This window comes from Homarus americanus, unplaced genomic scaffold (genome assembly GCF_018991925.1).
Source record: "Homarus americanus isolate GMGI-L3 unplaced genomic scaffold, GMGI_Hamer_2.0 scaffold46583, whole genome shotgun sequence".
Lineage (NCBI taxonomy): Eukaryota > Metazoa > Arthropoda > Malacostraca > Decapoda > Nephropidae > Homarus > Homarus americanus.
Genome location: NW_024731675.1, coordinates 2143496 through 2162309, shown reverse-complemented (window position 1 = coordinate 2162309; position 18814 = coordinate 2143496). Strand labels below are relative to the sequence as shown.

The window sequence follows — 18814 nt, the reverse complement described above, 5'->3', positions numbered from 1 at the left end:
CATCTTTGTGTGGTAGCTTAGTGAGTCAGTTAGATACGTTCTCACATCACCAGTTAGGAGGAAAACTTAACGTAGGAACCTTTGAGAATCCATCTTTGTGTGGTAGCTGAGTCAGTTAGATACGTTCTCACATCACCAGTTAGGAGGAAAACTTAATGTAGGAACCTTTGAGAATCCATCTTTGTGTGGTAGCTTAAGTGAGTCAGTTAGATACGTTCTCACATCACCAGTTAGGAGGAAAACTTAACGTAGGAACCTTTGAGAATCCATCTTTGTGTGGTAGCTTAAGTGAGTCAGTTAGATACGTTCTCACATCACCAGTTAGGAGGAAAACTTAACGTAGGAACCTTTGAGAATCCATCTTTGTGTGGTAGCTTAAGTGAGTCAGTTAGATACGTTCTCACATCACCAGTTAGGAGGAAAACTTAACGTAGGAACCTTTGAGAATTTCTACGTACATAATTTTAAATATTGATAAAAAAAATGGTAATTAATATTTCTATTTACAAGATGAAGTTTATTACGATGAAATAATTTAACAAGATCATCAAAGAGAACTTAATATAGCGCTCGATAGAGAGAGAGAGAGAGAGAGAGAGAGAGAGAGGGGGGAGGAGAGGGGGGGGCACTCATTAACCAGCCTCACCTGCCCTTCACTATAGGTCCTTGCACACGGTCAGGTATGGTCAGGTGTGTACAGGTAGACTCCACCGTGTAATTAAGGTGAACGGAGATGTACTTGTGGGGAAAAATAGATCCTTGTACCTTAGCCCTGATTAGTGAGAGATCCTCAGGTAGGTAGACAGGTGAATAGGTAGATAGAGCGAGAGAAGGAGAGAGAAAGGGAGAGAGAGCGAGAGAAGGAGAGAGAGAAGGAGAGAGAAAGGGAGAGAGAGCGAGAGCCAATACACCTTTGATCGTACAGGTACATTCAAGGCGTCTTTATAAAGTAATTAAGGACAGGTGTCACATCACACGCACACACACACACACACACACACACACACACACACACACACACACACACACACACACGCACACACACAGAACAGTTTTGTTTATTAATTATCGACTAATATTTTATTTGTTTACAGCTGAAGATGTGATTGGTAGCGTCAGGGAGGAGTCAATCAACGCCATCCAATCACAGAATAGCATACTGGTGACGTCATATGAAGGCAATCAATCACAAACAGGCATACTGGTGACGTCACATGAAACCAACCAATCACAGGGACAGGTGTCGGTGACGTCACACAAAGAAAACCAATCAGAACACGGTGGAGACTTCCTGGACGTCATTCTAATGGTTCTCAGGAGGAAATTACTATCGTTCTCACAAGACAGCCATGAGAAAGACGACTCGGGAGCAAAGAATGACGTTCGTAGACGGAGAAACATCCATAACGGAGAGGACATTGACAAACAGAGAGGCATGACGTATGAGAGGAAAGACTATGACGTCACAAGCGATTACAGTGACGTCACAAGCGATTACAGTGACGTCACAGGGGATCATGACGTCAGGGATTACATACAAGGGAAGCTCAAAGCCCCGAAAGATCCCCAGCAGCAGGAGGTGATGGTGGCTCCCAGTGGACACCATCGCCTGAGACACTCTGAGAGGAAGGTCCATCACAGGGGCTTTAGACGGGAGGAGGAGAGACAGAAGCCTAGGACAGAAGGAAATAAACAGACAGAAGTTGAGTCCTGGATGGAAGGAAGAGAGGAGGAGGAGGAGAAGAAGACGAAAGAGGAGGAGGAGGAGGAGGAAGAAGAGGGACCTATAACAGTAGCACAACAAGACCTCGACAACACCTCCACCCTTAATTACACACAGACAGGTAAACCCACAGGTAATTAAGGCCAAAATTTACCTGTAATAAACCCCTTAAATTATCAAGATTTACCTGTATGTATTTTGAGTTTTACCTAAAATTGTTACTTACACAGGGACACGTACACACACAGGGACACGTACACACACACACACACACACACGGGCAGGTATTTTAGGTTGATTTTAAGGTATAAATTTAAAGGTATTTTTCCGATAAAGTTTTTTCAATATCAATATCTATCATGCCTTACCACCTATCATGCCTTACTATCATGCCTTACCACCTACCATGACTCACTATCATGCCTTACCACCTATCATGCCTTACTACCTATCATGCCTTACCACCTATCATGCCTTGCTATCTTGCCTCACCACCTACCATGACTCACTATCATGCCTTACCACCTATCATGCCTTACTACCTATCATGCCTTACCACCTATCATGCCTTACTATCTTGCCTCACCACCTACCATGACTCACTATCATGCCTTACCACCTATTATGCTTCACCACCTATCATGCCACACTTGACTAACACCTCTCTATCATGCCACAGATCACAACATGATAACAGAGATGAAAGAAGCTATCCTGCTCGCCATCCCGCTCTCCCTGCTGTTAACTCTGGTGCTAATATCATGTGTCGTCTGCTGCTGCTGTTGTCGTTGTAAAAGTCGTCCTACACCCCAGTACGACCCCCACGACCCCCGGTACGACCCCCAGTACGACCCCCACGACCCCCGGTACGACCTGTTGAAGCCTTATGACGACCAGCACGACCAGACCTCACTCTTGTCGTCCACTCATCACCGTTCTGAACAGTGGACCGTTTTGGGGTGAGTTGATGGATAGACAGATTTATATAGACAGTGTAGGTACAGAATAGACGGAAGGACAAAGACACAGACAGACAGAATGAGAGATAGAGATTGACAGACAATTATAGACAGAGAAGGAGAGAGTCTGACAGGCAATTAAAGACAGATTGAGAGACAGACAAGGAAGGAATCTGACAGGTAATGACAGATAGACAGATGTTAATTTTATGTTTCTTATCAACAGGTTGGGTGTGTTCGAGGCGTGTTTACCTAAGACTCCAAGGTGGACCTCCAGGAAGCCCAGACAGCCAGAGTACCAGCCGGAGGACTTGGCCGTGGAGGATGACCCCGTGACCCCAGCCAGGACAGATGGGGTCACCTTTCACCCTCCGTTATACAGGCTGTTATCAAATCTACCTCCCGGGGCGTCTTATCTCGAGGATGACCTTAATCTCGAGGATGACCTTAATCTCGAGGACGACCCCCAGATGACCCTCTTACCGTATAAGTCATCCTCACTTCAGCATGGTTTGAGTACGAGCTTCAAGGAGCAGTGTTATTATCCATGTTACCACACTGCCTCATACTCGATGCCAAGGCGATCACACTCCCTCGAGTTTTTGACCGTTTGAGGAGGAGGCCGAGGAGGAGGATGATGGAGAATGGAAAGAGGAGGAAGAGGAAGATGAATAAAACACATGATAAACAACAAACAACACAAAGAAGACAAGACAATCACTAAACGTAGACACAAGAAATAGGAAAATAAAATTAAATAAATTATCCCTCGAAAGAAAAATCAGAGAAAATGGTACGTGAATATTATTGTGATTTTGAGTAATGTTGGTACTCCTGTTTGTTTGGATTACTGGTAGTGTTGGTAGCCCTGATATACCTTAGATACGGTTTGAGTAATAAAGAATTAGATAAAGTAGATCGGGTTATGAGAGAAAGGGAGAGGAGAAGAGAGATACACAAAGAGAATGGGAGATAAGGTATATAATGAAAGTGATAGGTAAATAGAGGGTTAAAGGGAAGAGGAAGGGAGAGAGTGAGACAGATAAACATAAGACAAAGGGAAATATATACATGAAGGAGAGGGAGGGAGAGTAAAGTAATTTGGAACACGCCAATCGCTGTTATTTTGTTTACGAGGCGTTTATTGTTTATGGGGGATACAGGTGTCTATAGTTTAGGAGGGATACAGGGGTTTATAGTTTATGAGGATACAGGGGTTTATTGTTTATGGGGGATACAGGGCTTATTGTTTAGGCGGGGGGACACAGGGGTTTATAGTTCAGATACAGGCGTTTATAGTTTATGGGGATACAGGTGTTCATAGTTAGAGGGATAAATAGGGGTTTATAGTTTATGGGGATACAGGTTTATAGTTTGAAAGAGGGGATACAGGCATTTATAGTTTATGGGGGATACAGGTGCTCAGGCAGAGTGGGATACAGGGGTTTATAGTTTAGGAGGATACAGGCATTTATAGTTTATGGGGATACAGGTGTCTATAGTTTAGGAGGATGAGGTTTATAGTTTAGAGGGTTACAGGCATTTATAGTTTAGAGATGCTATATGTTTATAGTTTAGGAGGGATACATAAGGTTATAGTTTAGGAGGGGCAGGGCATTTATAGTTTAAGAGGGATACAGGCATCTATAGTTTAGAGGGGATGTTAGCATTTATAGTTTATGGGGATACAGGTACTATAGTTTAGAGGACAGGCATCTATAGTTTAGGAGGAATACAGGTATTTATAGTTTAGGAGGGATACAGGTGTTTATAGTTTAGGAGGGATACAGGCATTTATAGTTTAGAGGGACAGGCATTATAGTTTATGGGGATACAGGTGTTGAGAAGTTTTGGAAGGATACAGGCATCTATAGTTTAGGGGAGGATACAGGCATTTATAGTTTAGGAGGGATACAGGCATTTATAGTTTATGGGGATACAGGTGTCTATAGTTTCGGAGGGATACAGGCATCTATAGTTTAGGAGGGATACAGGCATCTATAGTTTAGGAGGGATACAGGCATCTATAGTTTATGGGGATACAGGTGTCTATAGTTTCGGAGGGATACAGGCATCTATAGTTTAGGAGGGATACAGGCATCTATAGTTTAGGAGGGATACAGGCATTTATAGTTTAAGAGGGGTACAGGCGTTTGTAGTTTAGGAGGAATACACGCATTTATAGTTTAGGAGGGATACAGGCATTTATAGTTTATGGGGATACAGGTGTCTATAGCTTCGGAGGGGTACAGGCATTTATAGTTTATGGGGATACAGGTGTCTATAGTTTCGGAGGGATACAGGCATCTATAGTTTATGGGGATACAGGTGTCTATAGTTTCGGAGGGGTACAGGCATTTATAGTTTATGGGGATACAGGTGTCTATAGTTTCGGAGGGATACAGGCATCTATAGTTTATGGGGATACAGGTGTCTATAGTTTCGGAGGGACAGGCGTTTGTAGTTTAGGAGGGATACAGGCATTTATAGTTTAGGAGGGATACAGGCATTTATAGTTTATGGGGATACAGGTGTCTATAGTTTCGGAGGGATACAGGCATTTATAGTTTATGGGGATACAGGTGTCTATAGTTTCGGAGGGATACAGGCATCTATAGTTTAGGAGGGATACAGGCATCTATAGTTTAGGAGGGATACAGGCATTTACAGTTTAAGAGGGATACAGGCGTTTGTAGTTTAGGAGGGATACAGGCATTTATACTTTAGGAGGGATACAAGCATTTATAGTTTATGGGGATACAGGTGTCTATAGTTTCGGGGGGATACAGGCATCTATAGTTTAGAGGATACAGGTATTTATAGTTTAGGAGGGATACAGGCATTTATAGTTTAGGAGGGATACAGGCATTTATAGTTTAAGAGGGATACAGGCGTTTGTAGTTTAGGCAGGATTTATAGTTTAGAGGGATACAGGCGTTTACAGGATTTATAGTTTATGGGGATACAGGTATAGTTTCGGAGGGATTTGGATCCATAGTTTAAGAGGGATACAGGCGTTTGTAGTTTAGGCAGGATACAGGCATTTATAGTTTAGGGGGGATACAGGCGTTTATAGTTTAGGCAGGATACAGGCGTTTATTTTTTACATGGTGAAAAAGTCGTATTTCAAAGTAGATGAAATAATTGCTAGTGAATGGTAGACAGTAGATGGGAAAGTAGTAGAAAGTAGAATATGAAAATAAAAGTTGACTTGAGGAACGAGGTAAGAGTTATAAGCAGTTATCTCAAGTAGGAACCTTTGAGAATCCATCTTTGTGTGGTAGCTTAAGTGAGTCAGTTAGATACGTTCTCACATCACCAGTTAGGAGGAAAACTTAACGTAGGAACCTTTGAGAATCCATCTTTGTGTTGTAGCTTAAGTGAGTCAGTTAGATACGTTCTCACATCACCAGTTAGGAGGAAAACTTAACGTAGGAACCTTTGAGAATCCATCTTTGTGTTAGCTTAAGTGAGTCAGTTAAGTTAGGAGGAAAACTTAACGTAGGAACCTTTGAGAATCCATCTTTGTGTGGTAGCTTAAGTGAGTCAGTTAGATACGTTCTCACATCACCAGTTAGGAGGAAAACTTAACGTAGGAACCTTTGAGAATCACATCTTTGTGTGGTAGCTTAAGTGAGTCAGTTAGATACGTTCTCACATCACCAGTTAGGAGGAAAACTTAACGTAGGAACCTTTGAGAATCCATCTTTGTGTGGTAGCTTAAGTGAGACAGTTAGATACGTTCTCACATCACCAGTTAGGAGGAAAACTTAACGTAGGAACCTTTGAGAATCCATCTTTGTGTGGTAGCTTAAGTGAGACAGTTAGATACGTTCTCACATCACCAGTTAGGAGGAAAACTTAACGTAGGAACCTTTGAGAATCCATCTAGTGTGGTAGCTTAAGTGAGACAGTTAGATACGTTCTCACATCACCAGTTAGGAGGAAAACTTAACGTAGGAACCTTTGAGAATCCATCTTTGTGTGGTAGCTTAAGTGAGTCAGTTAGATACGTTCTCACATCACCAGTTAGGAGGAAAACTTAACGTAGGAACCTTTGAGAATTTCTACGTACATAATTTTAAATATTGATAAAAAAAATGGTAATTAATATTTCTATTTACAAGATGAAGTTTATTACGATGAAATAATTTAACAAGATCATCAAAGAGAACTTAATATAGCTAGAGGGGGGGCACTCATTAACCAGCCTCACCTGCCCTTCACTATAGGTCCTTGCACACGGTCAGGTATGGTCAGGTGTGTACAGGTAGACTCCACCGTGTAATTAAGGTGAACGGAGATGTACTTGTGGGGAAAAATAGATCCTTGTACCTTAGCCCTGATTAGTGAGAGATCCTCAGGTAGGTAGACAGGTGAATAGGTAGATAGAGCGAGAGAAGGAGAGAGAAAGGGAGAGAGAGCGAGAGAAGGAGAGAGAGAAGGAGAGAGAAAGGGAGAGAGAGCGAGAGCCAATACACCTTTGATCGTACAGGTACATTCAAGGCGTCTTTATAAAGTAATTAAGGACAGGTGTCACATCACACGCACACACACACACACACACACACACACACACACACACACACACACACACACACACACGCACACACACAGAACAGTTTTGTTTATTAATTATCGACTAATATTTTATTTGTTTACAGCTGAAGATGTGATTGGTAGCGTCAGGGAGGAGTCAATCAACGCCATCCAATCACAGAATAGCATACTGGTGACGTCATATGAAGGCAATCAATCACAAACAGGCATACTGGTGACGTCACATGAAACCAACCAATCACAGGGACAGGTGTCGGTGACGTCACACAAAGAAAACCAATCAGAACACGGTGGAGACTTCCTGGACGTCATTCTAATGGTTCTCAGGAGGAAATTACTATCGTTCTCACAAGACAGCCATGAGAAAGACGACTCGGGAGCAAAGAATGACGTTCGTAGACGGAGAAACATCCATAACGGAGAGGACATTGACAAACAGAGAGGCATGACGTATGAGAGGAAAGACTATGACGTCACAAGCGATTACAGTGACGTCACAAGCGATTACAGTGACGTCACAGGGGATCATGACGTCAGGGATTACATACAAGGGAAGCTCAAAGCCCCGAAAGATCCCCAGCAGCAGGAGGTGATGGTGGCTCCCAGTGGACACCATCGCCTGAGACACTCTGAGAGGAAGGTCCATCACAGGGGCTTTAGACGGGAGGAGGAGAGACAGAAGCCTAGGACAGAAGGAAATAAACAGACAGAAGTTGAGTCCTGGATGGAAGGAAGAGAGGAGGAGGAGGAGAAGAAGACGAAAGAGGAGGAGGAGGAGGAGGAAGAAGAGGGACCTATAACAGTAGCACAACAAGACCTCGACAACACCTCCACCCTTAATTACACACAGACAGGTAAACCCACAGGTAATTAAGGCCAAAATTTACCTGTAATAAACCCCTTAAATTATCAAGATTTACCTGTATGTATTTTGAGTTTTACCTAAAATTGTTACTTACACAGGGACACGTACACACACAGGGACACGTACACACACACACACACACACACGGGCAGGTATTTTAGGTTGATTTTAAGGTATAAATTTAAAGGTATTTTTCCGATAAAGTTTTTTCAATATCAATATCTATCATGCCTTACCACCTATCATGCCTTACTATCATGCCTTACCACCTACCATGACTCACTATCATGCCTTACCACCTATCATGCCTTACTACCTATCATGCCTTACCACCTATCATGCCTTGCTATCTTGCCTCACCACCTACCATGACTCACTATCATGCCTTACCACCTATCATGCCTTACTACCTATCATGCCTTACCACCTATCATGCCTTACTATCTTGCCTCACCACCTACCATGACTCACTATCATGCCTTACCACCTATTATGCCTTACTGCCTTACCACCTATCATGCCTTACTATCTTGCCTCACCACCTACCATGACTCACTATCATGCCTTACCACCTATTATGCTTCACCACCTATCATGCCACACTTGACTAACACCTCTCTATCATGCCACAGATCACAACATGATAACAGAGATGAAAGAAGCTATCCTGCTCGCCATCCCGCTCTCCCTGCTGTTAACTCTGGTGCTAATATCATGTGTCGTCTGCTGCTGCTGTTGTCGTTGTAAAAGTCGTCCTACACCCCAGTACGACCCCCACGACCCCCGGTACGACCCCCAGTACGACCCCCACGACCCCCGGTACGACCTGTTGAAGCCTTATGACGACCAGCACGACCAGACCTCACTCTTGTCGTCCACTCATCACCGTTCTGAACAGTGGACCGTTTTGGGGTGAGTTGATGGATAGACAGATTTATATAGACAGTGTAGGTACAGAATAGACGGAAGGACAAAGACACAGACAGACAGAATGAGAGATAGAGATTGACAGACAATTATAGACAGAGAAGGAGAGAGTCTGACAGGCAATTAAAGACAGATTGAGAGACAGACAAGGAAGGAATCTGACAGGTAATGACAGATAGACAGATGTTAATTTTATGTTTCTTATCAACAGGTTGGGTGTGTTCGAGGCGTGTTTACCTAAGACTCCAAGGTGGACCTCCAGGAAGCCCAGACAGCCAGAGTACCAGCCGGAGGACTTGGCCGTGGAGGATGACCCCGTGACCCCAGCCAGGACAGATGGGGTCACCTTTCACCCTCCGTTATACAGGCTGTTATCAAATCTACCTCCCGGGGCGTCTTATCTCGAGGATGACCTTAATCTCGAGGATGACCTTAATCTCGAGGACGACCCCCAGATGACCCTCTTACCGTATAAGTCATCCTCACTTCAGCATGGTTTGAGTACGAGCTTCAAGGAGCAGTGTTATTATCCATGTTACCACACTGCCTCATACTCGATGCCAAGGCGATCACACTCCCTCGAGTTTTTGACCGTTTGAGGAGGAGGCCGAGGAGGAGGATGATGGAGAATGGAAAGAGGAGGAAGAGGAAGATGAATAAAACACATGATAAACAACAAACAACACAAAGAAGACAAGACAATCACTAAACGTAGACACAAGAAATAGGAAAATAAAATTAAATAAATTATCCCTCGAAAGAAAAATCAGAGAAAATGGTACGTGAATATTATTGTGATTTTGAGTAATGTTGGTACTCCTGTTTGTTTGGATTACTGGTAGTGTTGGTAGCCCTGATATACCTTAGATACGGTTTGAGTAATAAAGAATTAGATAAAGTAGATCGGGTTATGAGAGAAAGGGAGAGGAGAAGAGAGATACACAAAGAGAATGGGAGATAAGGTATATAATGAAAGTGATAGGTAAATAGAGGGTTAAAGGGAAGAGGAAGGGAGAGAGTGAGACAGATAAACATAAGACAAAGGGAAATATATACATGAAGGAGAGGGAGGGAGAGTAAAGTAATTTGGAACACGCCAATCGCTGTTATTTTGTTTACGAGGCGTTTATTGTTTATGGGGGATACAGGTGTCTATAGTTTAGGAGGGATACAGGGGTTTATAGTTTATGAGGATACAGGGGTTTATTGTTTATGGGGGATACAGGGGTTTATTGTTTATGGGGGATACAGGGGTTTATAGTTCATGGGGGATACAGGCGTTTATAGTTTATGGGGGATACAGGTGCTCAGGTTAGAGGGATACAGGGTTTATAGTTTATGGGGATATTAGGGTTTATAGTTTAAGAGGGGATACAGGCATTTGGTTTATGGGGATACAGGTGTCTATAGATACAGGTTATAGTTTATGGGGACAAGAGGGTTTATAGTTTGGGGGATACAGGGTTTATAGATGGTGGGATACAGGGTTATAGTTTATGGGGATACAGGATGTTTATAGTTTATGGGGGATACAGGGGTTTATAGTTTAGGAGGGGATCAGGGGTTTATAGTTTGGAGGGGTACAGGTTTATAGTTTATGAGGGTACAGGGGTTTATAGTTTATGGGGATACAGGCGTTTATAGTTTAGAGGGGATACACGTTTATAGTTTAGGATACAGGCGTTTATAGTTTATGGGGATACACGTTTATAGTTTATGGGGATACAGGGTTTATAGTTTAGGAGGTACAGGGTTTATAGTTTATGGGGATACAGGGGTTTATAGTTTATGGGGATACAGGCGTTTATAGTTTATGGGGATACAGGCGTTTATAGTTTATGGGGATACAGGGGTTTATAGTTTATGGGGATACAGGTGTTTATAGTTTGGAGGGATACAGGCATTATAGTTTATGGGGATACAGGCGTTTATAGTTTAGGAGGATACAGGTATATATGGGGATACAGGTGTTTATAGTTTCGGAGGGATACAGGCGTTTATAGTTTATGAGGGATACAGGCGTTTATAGTTTGGGAGGATACAGGCGTTTATAGTTTAAGATATGGGCGTTTATAGTTTAGGATACAGGCGTTTATAGTTTAGGGGGATACAGGCGTTTATAGTTTATGGGGATACAGGCGTTTATTGGGGGATACAGGCGTTTATAGTTTAGGGGGATACAGTATGAGTTTTGGGGTACAGACTTATAGTTTATAGTATTGAGTTTATGGGGATACAGGGTGTTTATAGTTTAGGGGGATACAGGCGTTTATAGTTTATGGGGATACAGGTGTTTATAGTTTATGGGGGTACAGGCGTTTATAGTTTATGGGGGATAGGGGTGTTTATAGTTTATGGAGGATACAGGCGTTTATAGTTTATGGGGATACAGGTGTCTATAGTTTAGGGGATACAGGCATCTATAGTTTAGGAGGATACAGGCATTTATAGTTTAGAGATGCAGGCATTTATAGTTTAGGAGGATAGGCATTATAGTTTAGGAGGGATACAGGCATTTATAGTTTAGGGGGATACAGGTGTCTATAGTTTAGGAGGATACAGGCATCTATAGTTTAGGAGGGATACAGGCATCTATAGTTTAGGAGGGATACAGGCATTTACAGTTTAAGAGGGATACAGGCGTTTGTAGTTTAGGAGGGATACAGGCATTTATACTTTAGGAGGGATACAAGCATTTATAGTTTATGGGGATACAGGTGTCTATAGTTTCGGGGGGATACAGGCATCTATAGTTTAGGAGGGATACAGGCATTTATAGTTTAGGAGGGATACAGGCATTTATAGTTTAGGAGGGATACAGGCATTTATAGTTTAAGAGGGATACAGGCGTTTGTAGTTTAGGCAGGATACAGGCATTTATAGTTTAGGAGGGATACAGGCGTTTATAGTTTAGGAGGGATACAGGCGTTTATAGTTTATGGGGATACAGGTGTCTATAGTTTCGGAGGGATACAGGCATTTATAGTTTAAGAGGGATACAGGCGTTTGTAGTTTAGGCAGGATACAGGCATTTATAGTTTAGGGGGGATACAGGCGTTTATAGTTTAGGCAGGATACAGGCGTTTATTTTTTACATGGTGAAAAAGTCGTATTTCAAAGTAGATGAAATAATTGCTAGTGAATGGTAGACAGTAGATGGGAAAGTAGTAGAAAGTAGAATATGAAAATAAAAGTTGACTTGAGGAACGAGGTAAGAGTATAAGCAGTTATCTCAAGTAGGAACCTTTGAGAATCCATCTTTGTGTGGTAGCTTAAGTGAGTCAGTTAGATACGTTCTCACATCACCAGTTAGGAGGAAAACTTAACGTAGGAACCTTTGAGAATCCATCTTTGTGTTGTAGCTTAAGTGAGTCAGTTAGATACGTTCTCACATCACCAGTTAGGAGGAAAACTTAACGTAGGAACCTTTGAGAATCCATCTTTGTGTGGTAGCTTAAGTGAGTCAGTTAGATACGTTCTCACATCACCAGTTAGGAGGAAAACTTAACGTAGGAACCTTTGAGAATCCATCTTTGTGTTGTAGCTTAAGTGAGTCAGTTAGATACGTTCTCACATCACCAGTTAGGAGGAAAACTTAACGTAGGAACCTTTGAGAATCCATCTTTGTGTTGTAGCTTAAGTGAGTCAGTTAGATCCGTTCTCACATCACCAGTCAGGAGGAAAACTTAACGTAGGAACCTTTGAGAATCACATCTTTGTGTGGTAGCTTAAGTGAGTCAGTTAGATACGTTCTCTCATCACCAGTCAAGAGGATAATTTATGTCCTATCCTGTTAGTAAAATTTCTTATTAATTTCGCGATAGTTTGGCGGTATTTAAGAAACAAGACATTCTGGGAATTTTTTTGTTTTACAGGTGAACCAACACTACCCAAGTTATTTTTTTTTCCAAGTTATTAGGTCATTATTTAATTATACACATTTTGTACATAGTATTTGTATTTATCTATTAGTATGTATAGCAGTCATTTATCAGGTAACGTTATATAAACACTAAGCAATGTCATAACACACACACATACTAACCTAACCAACAACTATATATCTATTTTTAATATATAACTTAGATAATATTTACACTAGAATCAAATATTTCCTCAGGTTGTTGTTGTTGTGACATAGAAACACGTAAGAGTTTGATTCATATCAGATTAAATGTGTCTTTAGAATTTAATATTAACATTTAACTAACCTTTTGATGTGAGAAGAGTTTATTGGTTAAAATAGAAGTGGATTCATTAATAGTTTTTATATATAAATTAGTGATTGGTTGTGGTATAAATGTGTCTTGATAATTATTTACCTCATAACTTTGTAATTAATATATAAATTAGTGTTATTATACAGTATTTAGTTTAGTGTTAATTAATGCATTTTATTTACAAGATGATTTATTAATTTATTTATATTTTTACGTAAAATTTATCATAATTTCTTGAGATAAAAATTTGGCCTCAAATTCTCAGTTTCCTGCGTTAAATTTCCCTCCCGACGATAATTATAATTTGTGTCAAGTTAACTAACGAGTATACGAGGAATCTCAGTATATATGTAATGTTATTTTTATGTTTTATCGTAAATTAACCAGATAGATATGAGGAGTGATAATCGTAGGAACCTTTGAGAATCTGATATCAGGATTATGAGTCAGTTCAAGGGGCATCCCGGGATGGTAGAGAGAGGGAGGGGCGCTGACCTCACAAATCACACATAGGTTGAGAGAAAATAGATATTATCTCCCTTGTGGTGTAGAAAGATAGATAGACTGGATGAGATAGAATGGGTATATATGATAATGTATATATCCCTTTTTCCCTGTAGGTATGCGAGGCTCTTGGGTACACCTGGAGATTAGCCACCCCCAAGATTATTTTACCTGGTGATTAAACCCCCTGATGCTAGCTGTGGAAATAAGGTTAAATTAGTGTGGTTAAGTTAGGTCAAGTTAAGTTATAAAATCAGAATAGTTAATTTTAAGTGAAATAACCCCGGGGTGACTAATCTTCAGATGCTCCGGATGTCGTAAAACACAAAAAAAACCACATCCCAATTAGTCATTCAGTAATTAACAAGAACCAATACCCATAGATAATTACCCTATTTTTAACCAACGTTGATACATGAAACTTGTAAAATACATAAATAAAAAACTATGACAATATTGTGTTTTATTATGAACACTATCCAGTCTACCTGTTTGTGTTGAGGTCAATTTTTATTTACCTGTCTGTTGTGGTATTTAAGGTGAGAAATTATAATGGTCTTTGTGATATGTAGAGATGATTATAGTAAGTAAATATGTAGGAATTATAGATAAGTAGATGATGTATAAATAATTAGATATGTATAGAGATGAATAAGTAGATAGGTATTTCGTCAGGTAAAATCGTCAATGACCGATTCATGTATACATAACACAGGTAAGCAATGTATAATCAAGAAATTACCGTCATTAATAAGTATAAACCTTGAAGAATATTGAAATTGTATTCTTTTGTGTATTTCAGAGTCTGTTTGAAGAGGATAAAAGAAAAGGAAAAGTAATTAGAGACGTGACCAATCGCACCAAGCTACTAACGAGTCAATTAGTGGTTAAGAGGATAACAGCATCAAATAAGCCACATATTCCCTTATAAGATCTTGATATATAAGTTAGTCCTTAAAATAATTTCTCGTTTTCTAGTTGTTACGTTTTCTATAAGACATTGATCGGTTAGATATCATATCTCTTAGTTTAGACTTGTTATTATTCCTTATTTTACCTGTTTTTAGATATATTAAAGACAAGATATACATATAGTAATGATAAAATAATAGTATAGTTCTAATTAAAGGTAGAGTATGTTTATTATATTGATTAATTATGTGTTTTAAAGTGAAATAAGAGAGGTGAGAGAGGGAGTGAATGGCCACCTCCATCAAGCCAAAAAGAGAGAGAGAGAGAGAGAAGACCTTAGTAACATCACCACAAAATCCCTAATTTCCTTCAATATTCTACAAGGGATGTCTGCTCCGTATGGGTATATGGGAGGAATGATGAGTAAGTATCACCATTAACTCATAATACTTAGAGATAACTAGTGATTTAAGGTGTAATAGAGGGAAAATTAACTCAGGTTGGGGGGGGAGAAATATCGACTACGACTCCCGTGTTGGACTCTGCCATGACAACAATTATCGGCTTTAACCTTATTTTAACCTTATTTTAACCTTATTTATGGTTTATTTATCGTTAATTTATCCCTATAGGTTAATGTCATGGGATCTATAACACCTTTAACCCCTCTATGGTGTATTTTGAGAGATATTAACACTTATATGTTGGTATTTAATGAGGTTTTTATTCTATGATCTTTAAATGACTGTGTTTACTTGTTTACTTAGTGGTGTTGTTAGTTACTAGTGGTGTTGTTAGTGGTGTTGTTAGTTGTGTTGTGAGTTAGTGGTGTTGTTAGTTAGTGGTGTTGTTAGTTAGTGGTGTTGTTACTTAGTGGTGGTGTTAGTTAGTGGTGGTGTTACTTACTGGTGGTGTTGTGAGTTAGTGGTGTTGTTAGTAGTGTTGTTACTTAGTGGTGTTGGTACTTAGTGGTGGTGTTAGTGGTGGTGTTACTTACTGGTGGTGTTGTTAGTGGTGTTGTGAATTAGTGGTGTTGTTACTTACTGGTGGTGTTAGTTAATGGTTGGTGGTTGTACTTATGGTGGTGTTTGGTGTTGTTCTTGGTGGTGTGTGAGTTAGTGGTGTTGTTACTTAGTGGTGTTGTTACTTAGTGGTGTTGTTACTTACTGGTGGTGTTAGTTGGTGGTGTTGTGAGTTAGTTTGTTGCTTACTGGTGGTGGTTAGTAGTGTTGTTAGTTAGTGGTGTTGTTAGTTAGTGGTGTTGTTAGTTAAGTGGTGTTGTTACTTACTGGTGGTGTTGTTAGTGGTGTTGTTTTAGTGGTGTTGTTGCTTAGTGGTGTTGTTAGTTAGTGGTGTTGTTAGTTAGTGGTGTTGTTAGTTAGTGGTGTTGTGAGTTAGTGGTGTGGTTAGTGGTGTTGTGAGTTGTGGTGTTGTGAGTTAGTGGTGTTGTTAGTGGTGTTGTGAGTTAGTGGTGGTGTTGTTAGTGGTGTTGTGAGTTAGTGGTGTTGTGTTGTTAGTGGTGTTGTGGTGTGGTGTTGTTGTTAGTGTTGTTTAGTGGTGTTGTTTGTTGGTGTTGTTTTTAGTGGTGTTGTGAGTTAGTGGTGTTGTGAGTTAGTGGTGTTGTTAGTGGTGTTGTGAGTTAGTATGGTGTTGTTAGTGGTGTGAGTTAGTGGTGTTGTTGTTAGTGTTGTTGTTAGTGGTGTTGTTTGTTAGTGGTGTTGTGAGTTAGTGGTTTGTGAGTTAGTGGTGTTGTGAGTTAGTGGTGTTGTTAGTGGTGTTGTGAGTTAGTAGTGGTGTTGTGAGTTAGTGGTGTTGTTGGTGGTGTTGTAAGTTAGTGGTGTTGGTTTAGTGGTGTTGTGAGTTAGTGGTGTTGTTAGTGGTGTTGAGAGTTAGTGGTGTTGTTAGTGGTGTTGTGAGTTAGTGGTGTTGTTGTTGGTGGTGTTGTTGGTGTTGTAGGTTAGTGGTGTTGTTGTTGGTGTTGTGAGTTAGTGGTGTTGTTAGTGGTGTTGTGATTTAGTGGTGTTGTGAGTTAGTGGTGTTGTTTGTTAGTGGTGTTGTTAGTGGTGTTGTGAGTTAGTGTGTTGTTGTTAGTGGTGGTGTTGGAGTTAGTGGTGTTGTTTGTTAGTGGTGTTGTGAGTTAGTGGTGTTGTTTTGAGTTGTTGTTAGTGTTGTGAGTTAGTGGTGTTGTTTGTTAGTGGTGTTGTTAGTGGTGTTGTGTAGTTGGTGGTGTTGTTAGTGGTGTTGTGAGTTAGTAGTGGTGTTGTTGGTGTTGTTGAGTTAGTGGTGTTGTTGTTAGTGGTGTTGTTGTTATTGGTGTTGTGAGTTAGTGATGTTGTGAGTTAGTGGTGTTGTGAGTTAGTGGTGTTGTGAGTTAGTGTGGTGTGAGTTAGTGGTGTTGTTAGTTAGTGGTGTGTTGTTAGTTAGTGGTGTTGTTAGTTAGTGGTGTTGTTAGTTAGTGGTGTTGTTATTGGTGTTGTGAGTTAGTGGTGTTGTTAGTTAGTGGTGTTGTTAGTGGTGTTAGTGGTGTTGTGGGTTAGTGGTGTTGTTAGTTAGTGGTGTTGTTAGTGGTGTTGTGAGTTAGTGGTGGTGTTGTTAGTGGTGGTGTTAGTGGTGTTGTGAGTTAGTGGTGTTGTTACTTACTGGTGGTGTGAGTTAGTGGTGTTGAGTTAGTGGTGTTGTTAGTTAGTGGTGTTAGTGGTGTTGTGAGTTAGTGGTGTTGTTACTTACTGGTGTTGTTAGTTAGTGGTGTTGTTAGTTAGTGGTGTTGTTAGTGGTGTTGTTAGTTAGTGGTGTTGTTAGTGTGTTAGTGGTGTTGTGAGTTATGGTGTTGTTAGTTAGTGGTGTTGTTAGTGGTGTTGTGAGTTAGTGGTGGTGTTGTTAGTGGTGTTAGTGGTGAGTTAGTGGTGTTGTTACTACTGGTGTTGTGAGTTAGTGGTGTTGTTAGTTAGTGGTGTTGTTAGTTAGTGGTGTTGTTAGTGGTGTTGTTAGTGGTGTTATGAGTTAAGGACAGTGAACCCCAGCGTACAGTACAGTATATCACTCTGGTTTGCCACTAATATCACACATGATTCTATCTGTCTGTCTTCGTCTGTCTGTCTGTCTGTCTGTCTGTCTGTCTGTCTCTGTCTGTCTGTCTCTCTGTCTGTTGCTGTCTGTCTGTTCGTCTGGTCTGTCTGTCTGTTCGCTGTTGTCTCTGTCTGTCTGCCTCTGTCCCTCTGGTTCGTCTCGTCTCTGTCTGTCTGTCTTCTGTCTGTCTGTCTGTCTGTCTTCGTCTGTCTGTCTGTCTGTCTGTCTGTCTGTCTGTCTGTCTTGGTCTGTCTGTCTGTCTCTGTCTGTTCGTCTGTCTGTCTGTCTGTCTGTCTGCTGTCTGTCTGTCTGTTCTGCGTCTGTCTCCTCTGTCTGTTCGTCTGTCTGTCTGTCTCTGTCTGTCTGTCTGCCCGTTCGTTCGTCTCTGTCTGTCTGTCTCTGTCTGTCTGTCTCTCTGTCTGTCTGTCTGTCTGTCTGTCTCTGTCTGTCTGTCTGTCTGTCTGTCTGTCTGTCTGTCTGTCTGTCTGTCTGTCTCTCTCACTCATACCTTTTGACTAAGATGAGGTGGGAGCCTGGGAGGGGGTGGTGCTGGAAAGGATGGAGGAGGCAGGGCAGGGTGGTGCAGGAGAGGAAGGGGGAGGGGCAGAAAGAGGGAGAGGAAGGAGGTGGGGCAGAGTAGTGTGGGAGAGAAGGGGGGGGGTGGGATGGGGGGTTGACACAGTAACAGGATGCTGGCAGGTGGGGTGCTGTACTAGTGAAGGGTCTGACGTCACCTCACCTGCCACACTGCAAGGTTACTTAATTAATGACACACCTGAGGACCTACCTGTTGTTTGGCCCTTTATTGAAATGAGTATTTTTTTTTTGGGTGGGAGGGTAACTGGGAAGTGATCACATGAAGAATAGCCCCCCCTCCCCCTAGCTAATTATCTTAATGTTGACCTAATCTAACCTAACTTAACCTAACATAATCTAACCAAAGCTAACCTAACCTAATCTAACTTAAAATAGCATAACCTCACCTAATCTAACCCTCTTAGGTAGTGTTAGGGTGTTAAATCATCAGGTGAATTAGGCTGGGGGTGGGAGGTAATCTCGAGGTGCTCCCGGGATGATT

General features: G+C 41.2%; 3 protein-coding genes across 8 annotated transcripts in view; all 3 read left to right on the top strand.

The window, feature by feature from the left end:
- Positions 1 to 3873, top strand: part of LOC121867678 — a 7949-nt gene extending 4076 nt beyond the window's left edge. Inside the window, exons 2-4 of the mRNA XM_042367697.1 lie at positions 1095 to 1856; positions 2403 to 2682; positions 2909 to 3873. Coding sequence (XP_042223631.1) covers positions 1307 to 1856; positions 2403 to 2682; positions 2909 to 3296 — 1218 coding nt within the window. The 5' untranslated portion in view covers positions 1095 to 1306 and the 3' untranslated portion in view covers positions 3297 to 3873. The remainder of the gene's footprint in view (positions 1 to 1094; positions 1857 to 2402; positions 2683 to 2908) is intronic.
- A 3112-nt stretch (positions 3874 to 6985) lies between these two features.
- On the top strand, positions 6986 to 10327 carry LOC121867652 (protein Son-like). The gene is made up of 4 exons (XM_042367668.1): positions 6986 to 7046; positions 7347 to 8108; positions 8740 to 9019; positions 9246 to 10327. Exons 1-4 carry the CDS (start codon positions 6986 to 6988, stop codon positions 9631 to 9633), a joined length of 1491 nt encoding a protein of 496 aa, XP_042223602.1. The 3' UTR covers positions 9634 to 10327.
- A 4658-nt stretch (positions 10328 to 14985) lies between these two features.
- The window catches only part of LOC121867763 (ecto-NOX disulfide-thiol exchanger 2-like), a 32514-nt gene continuing 28685 nt past the window's right edge, over positions 14986 to 18814 (top strand). For all 6 annotated transcript variants that reach the window (XM_042367842.1, XM_042367843.1, XM_042367845.1 and 3 more), the window contains exon 1: positions 14986 to 15093. In XM_042367842.1, the coding sequence (XP_042223776.1) occupies positions 15057 to 15093 (37 nt within the window). In that variant the 5' untranslated portion in view covers positions 14986 to 15056. The remainder of the gene's footprint in view (positions 15094 to 18814) is intronic.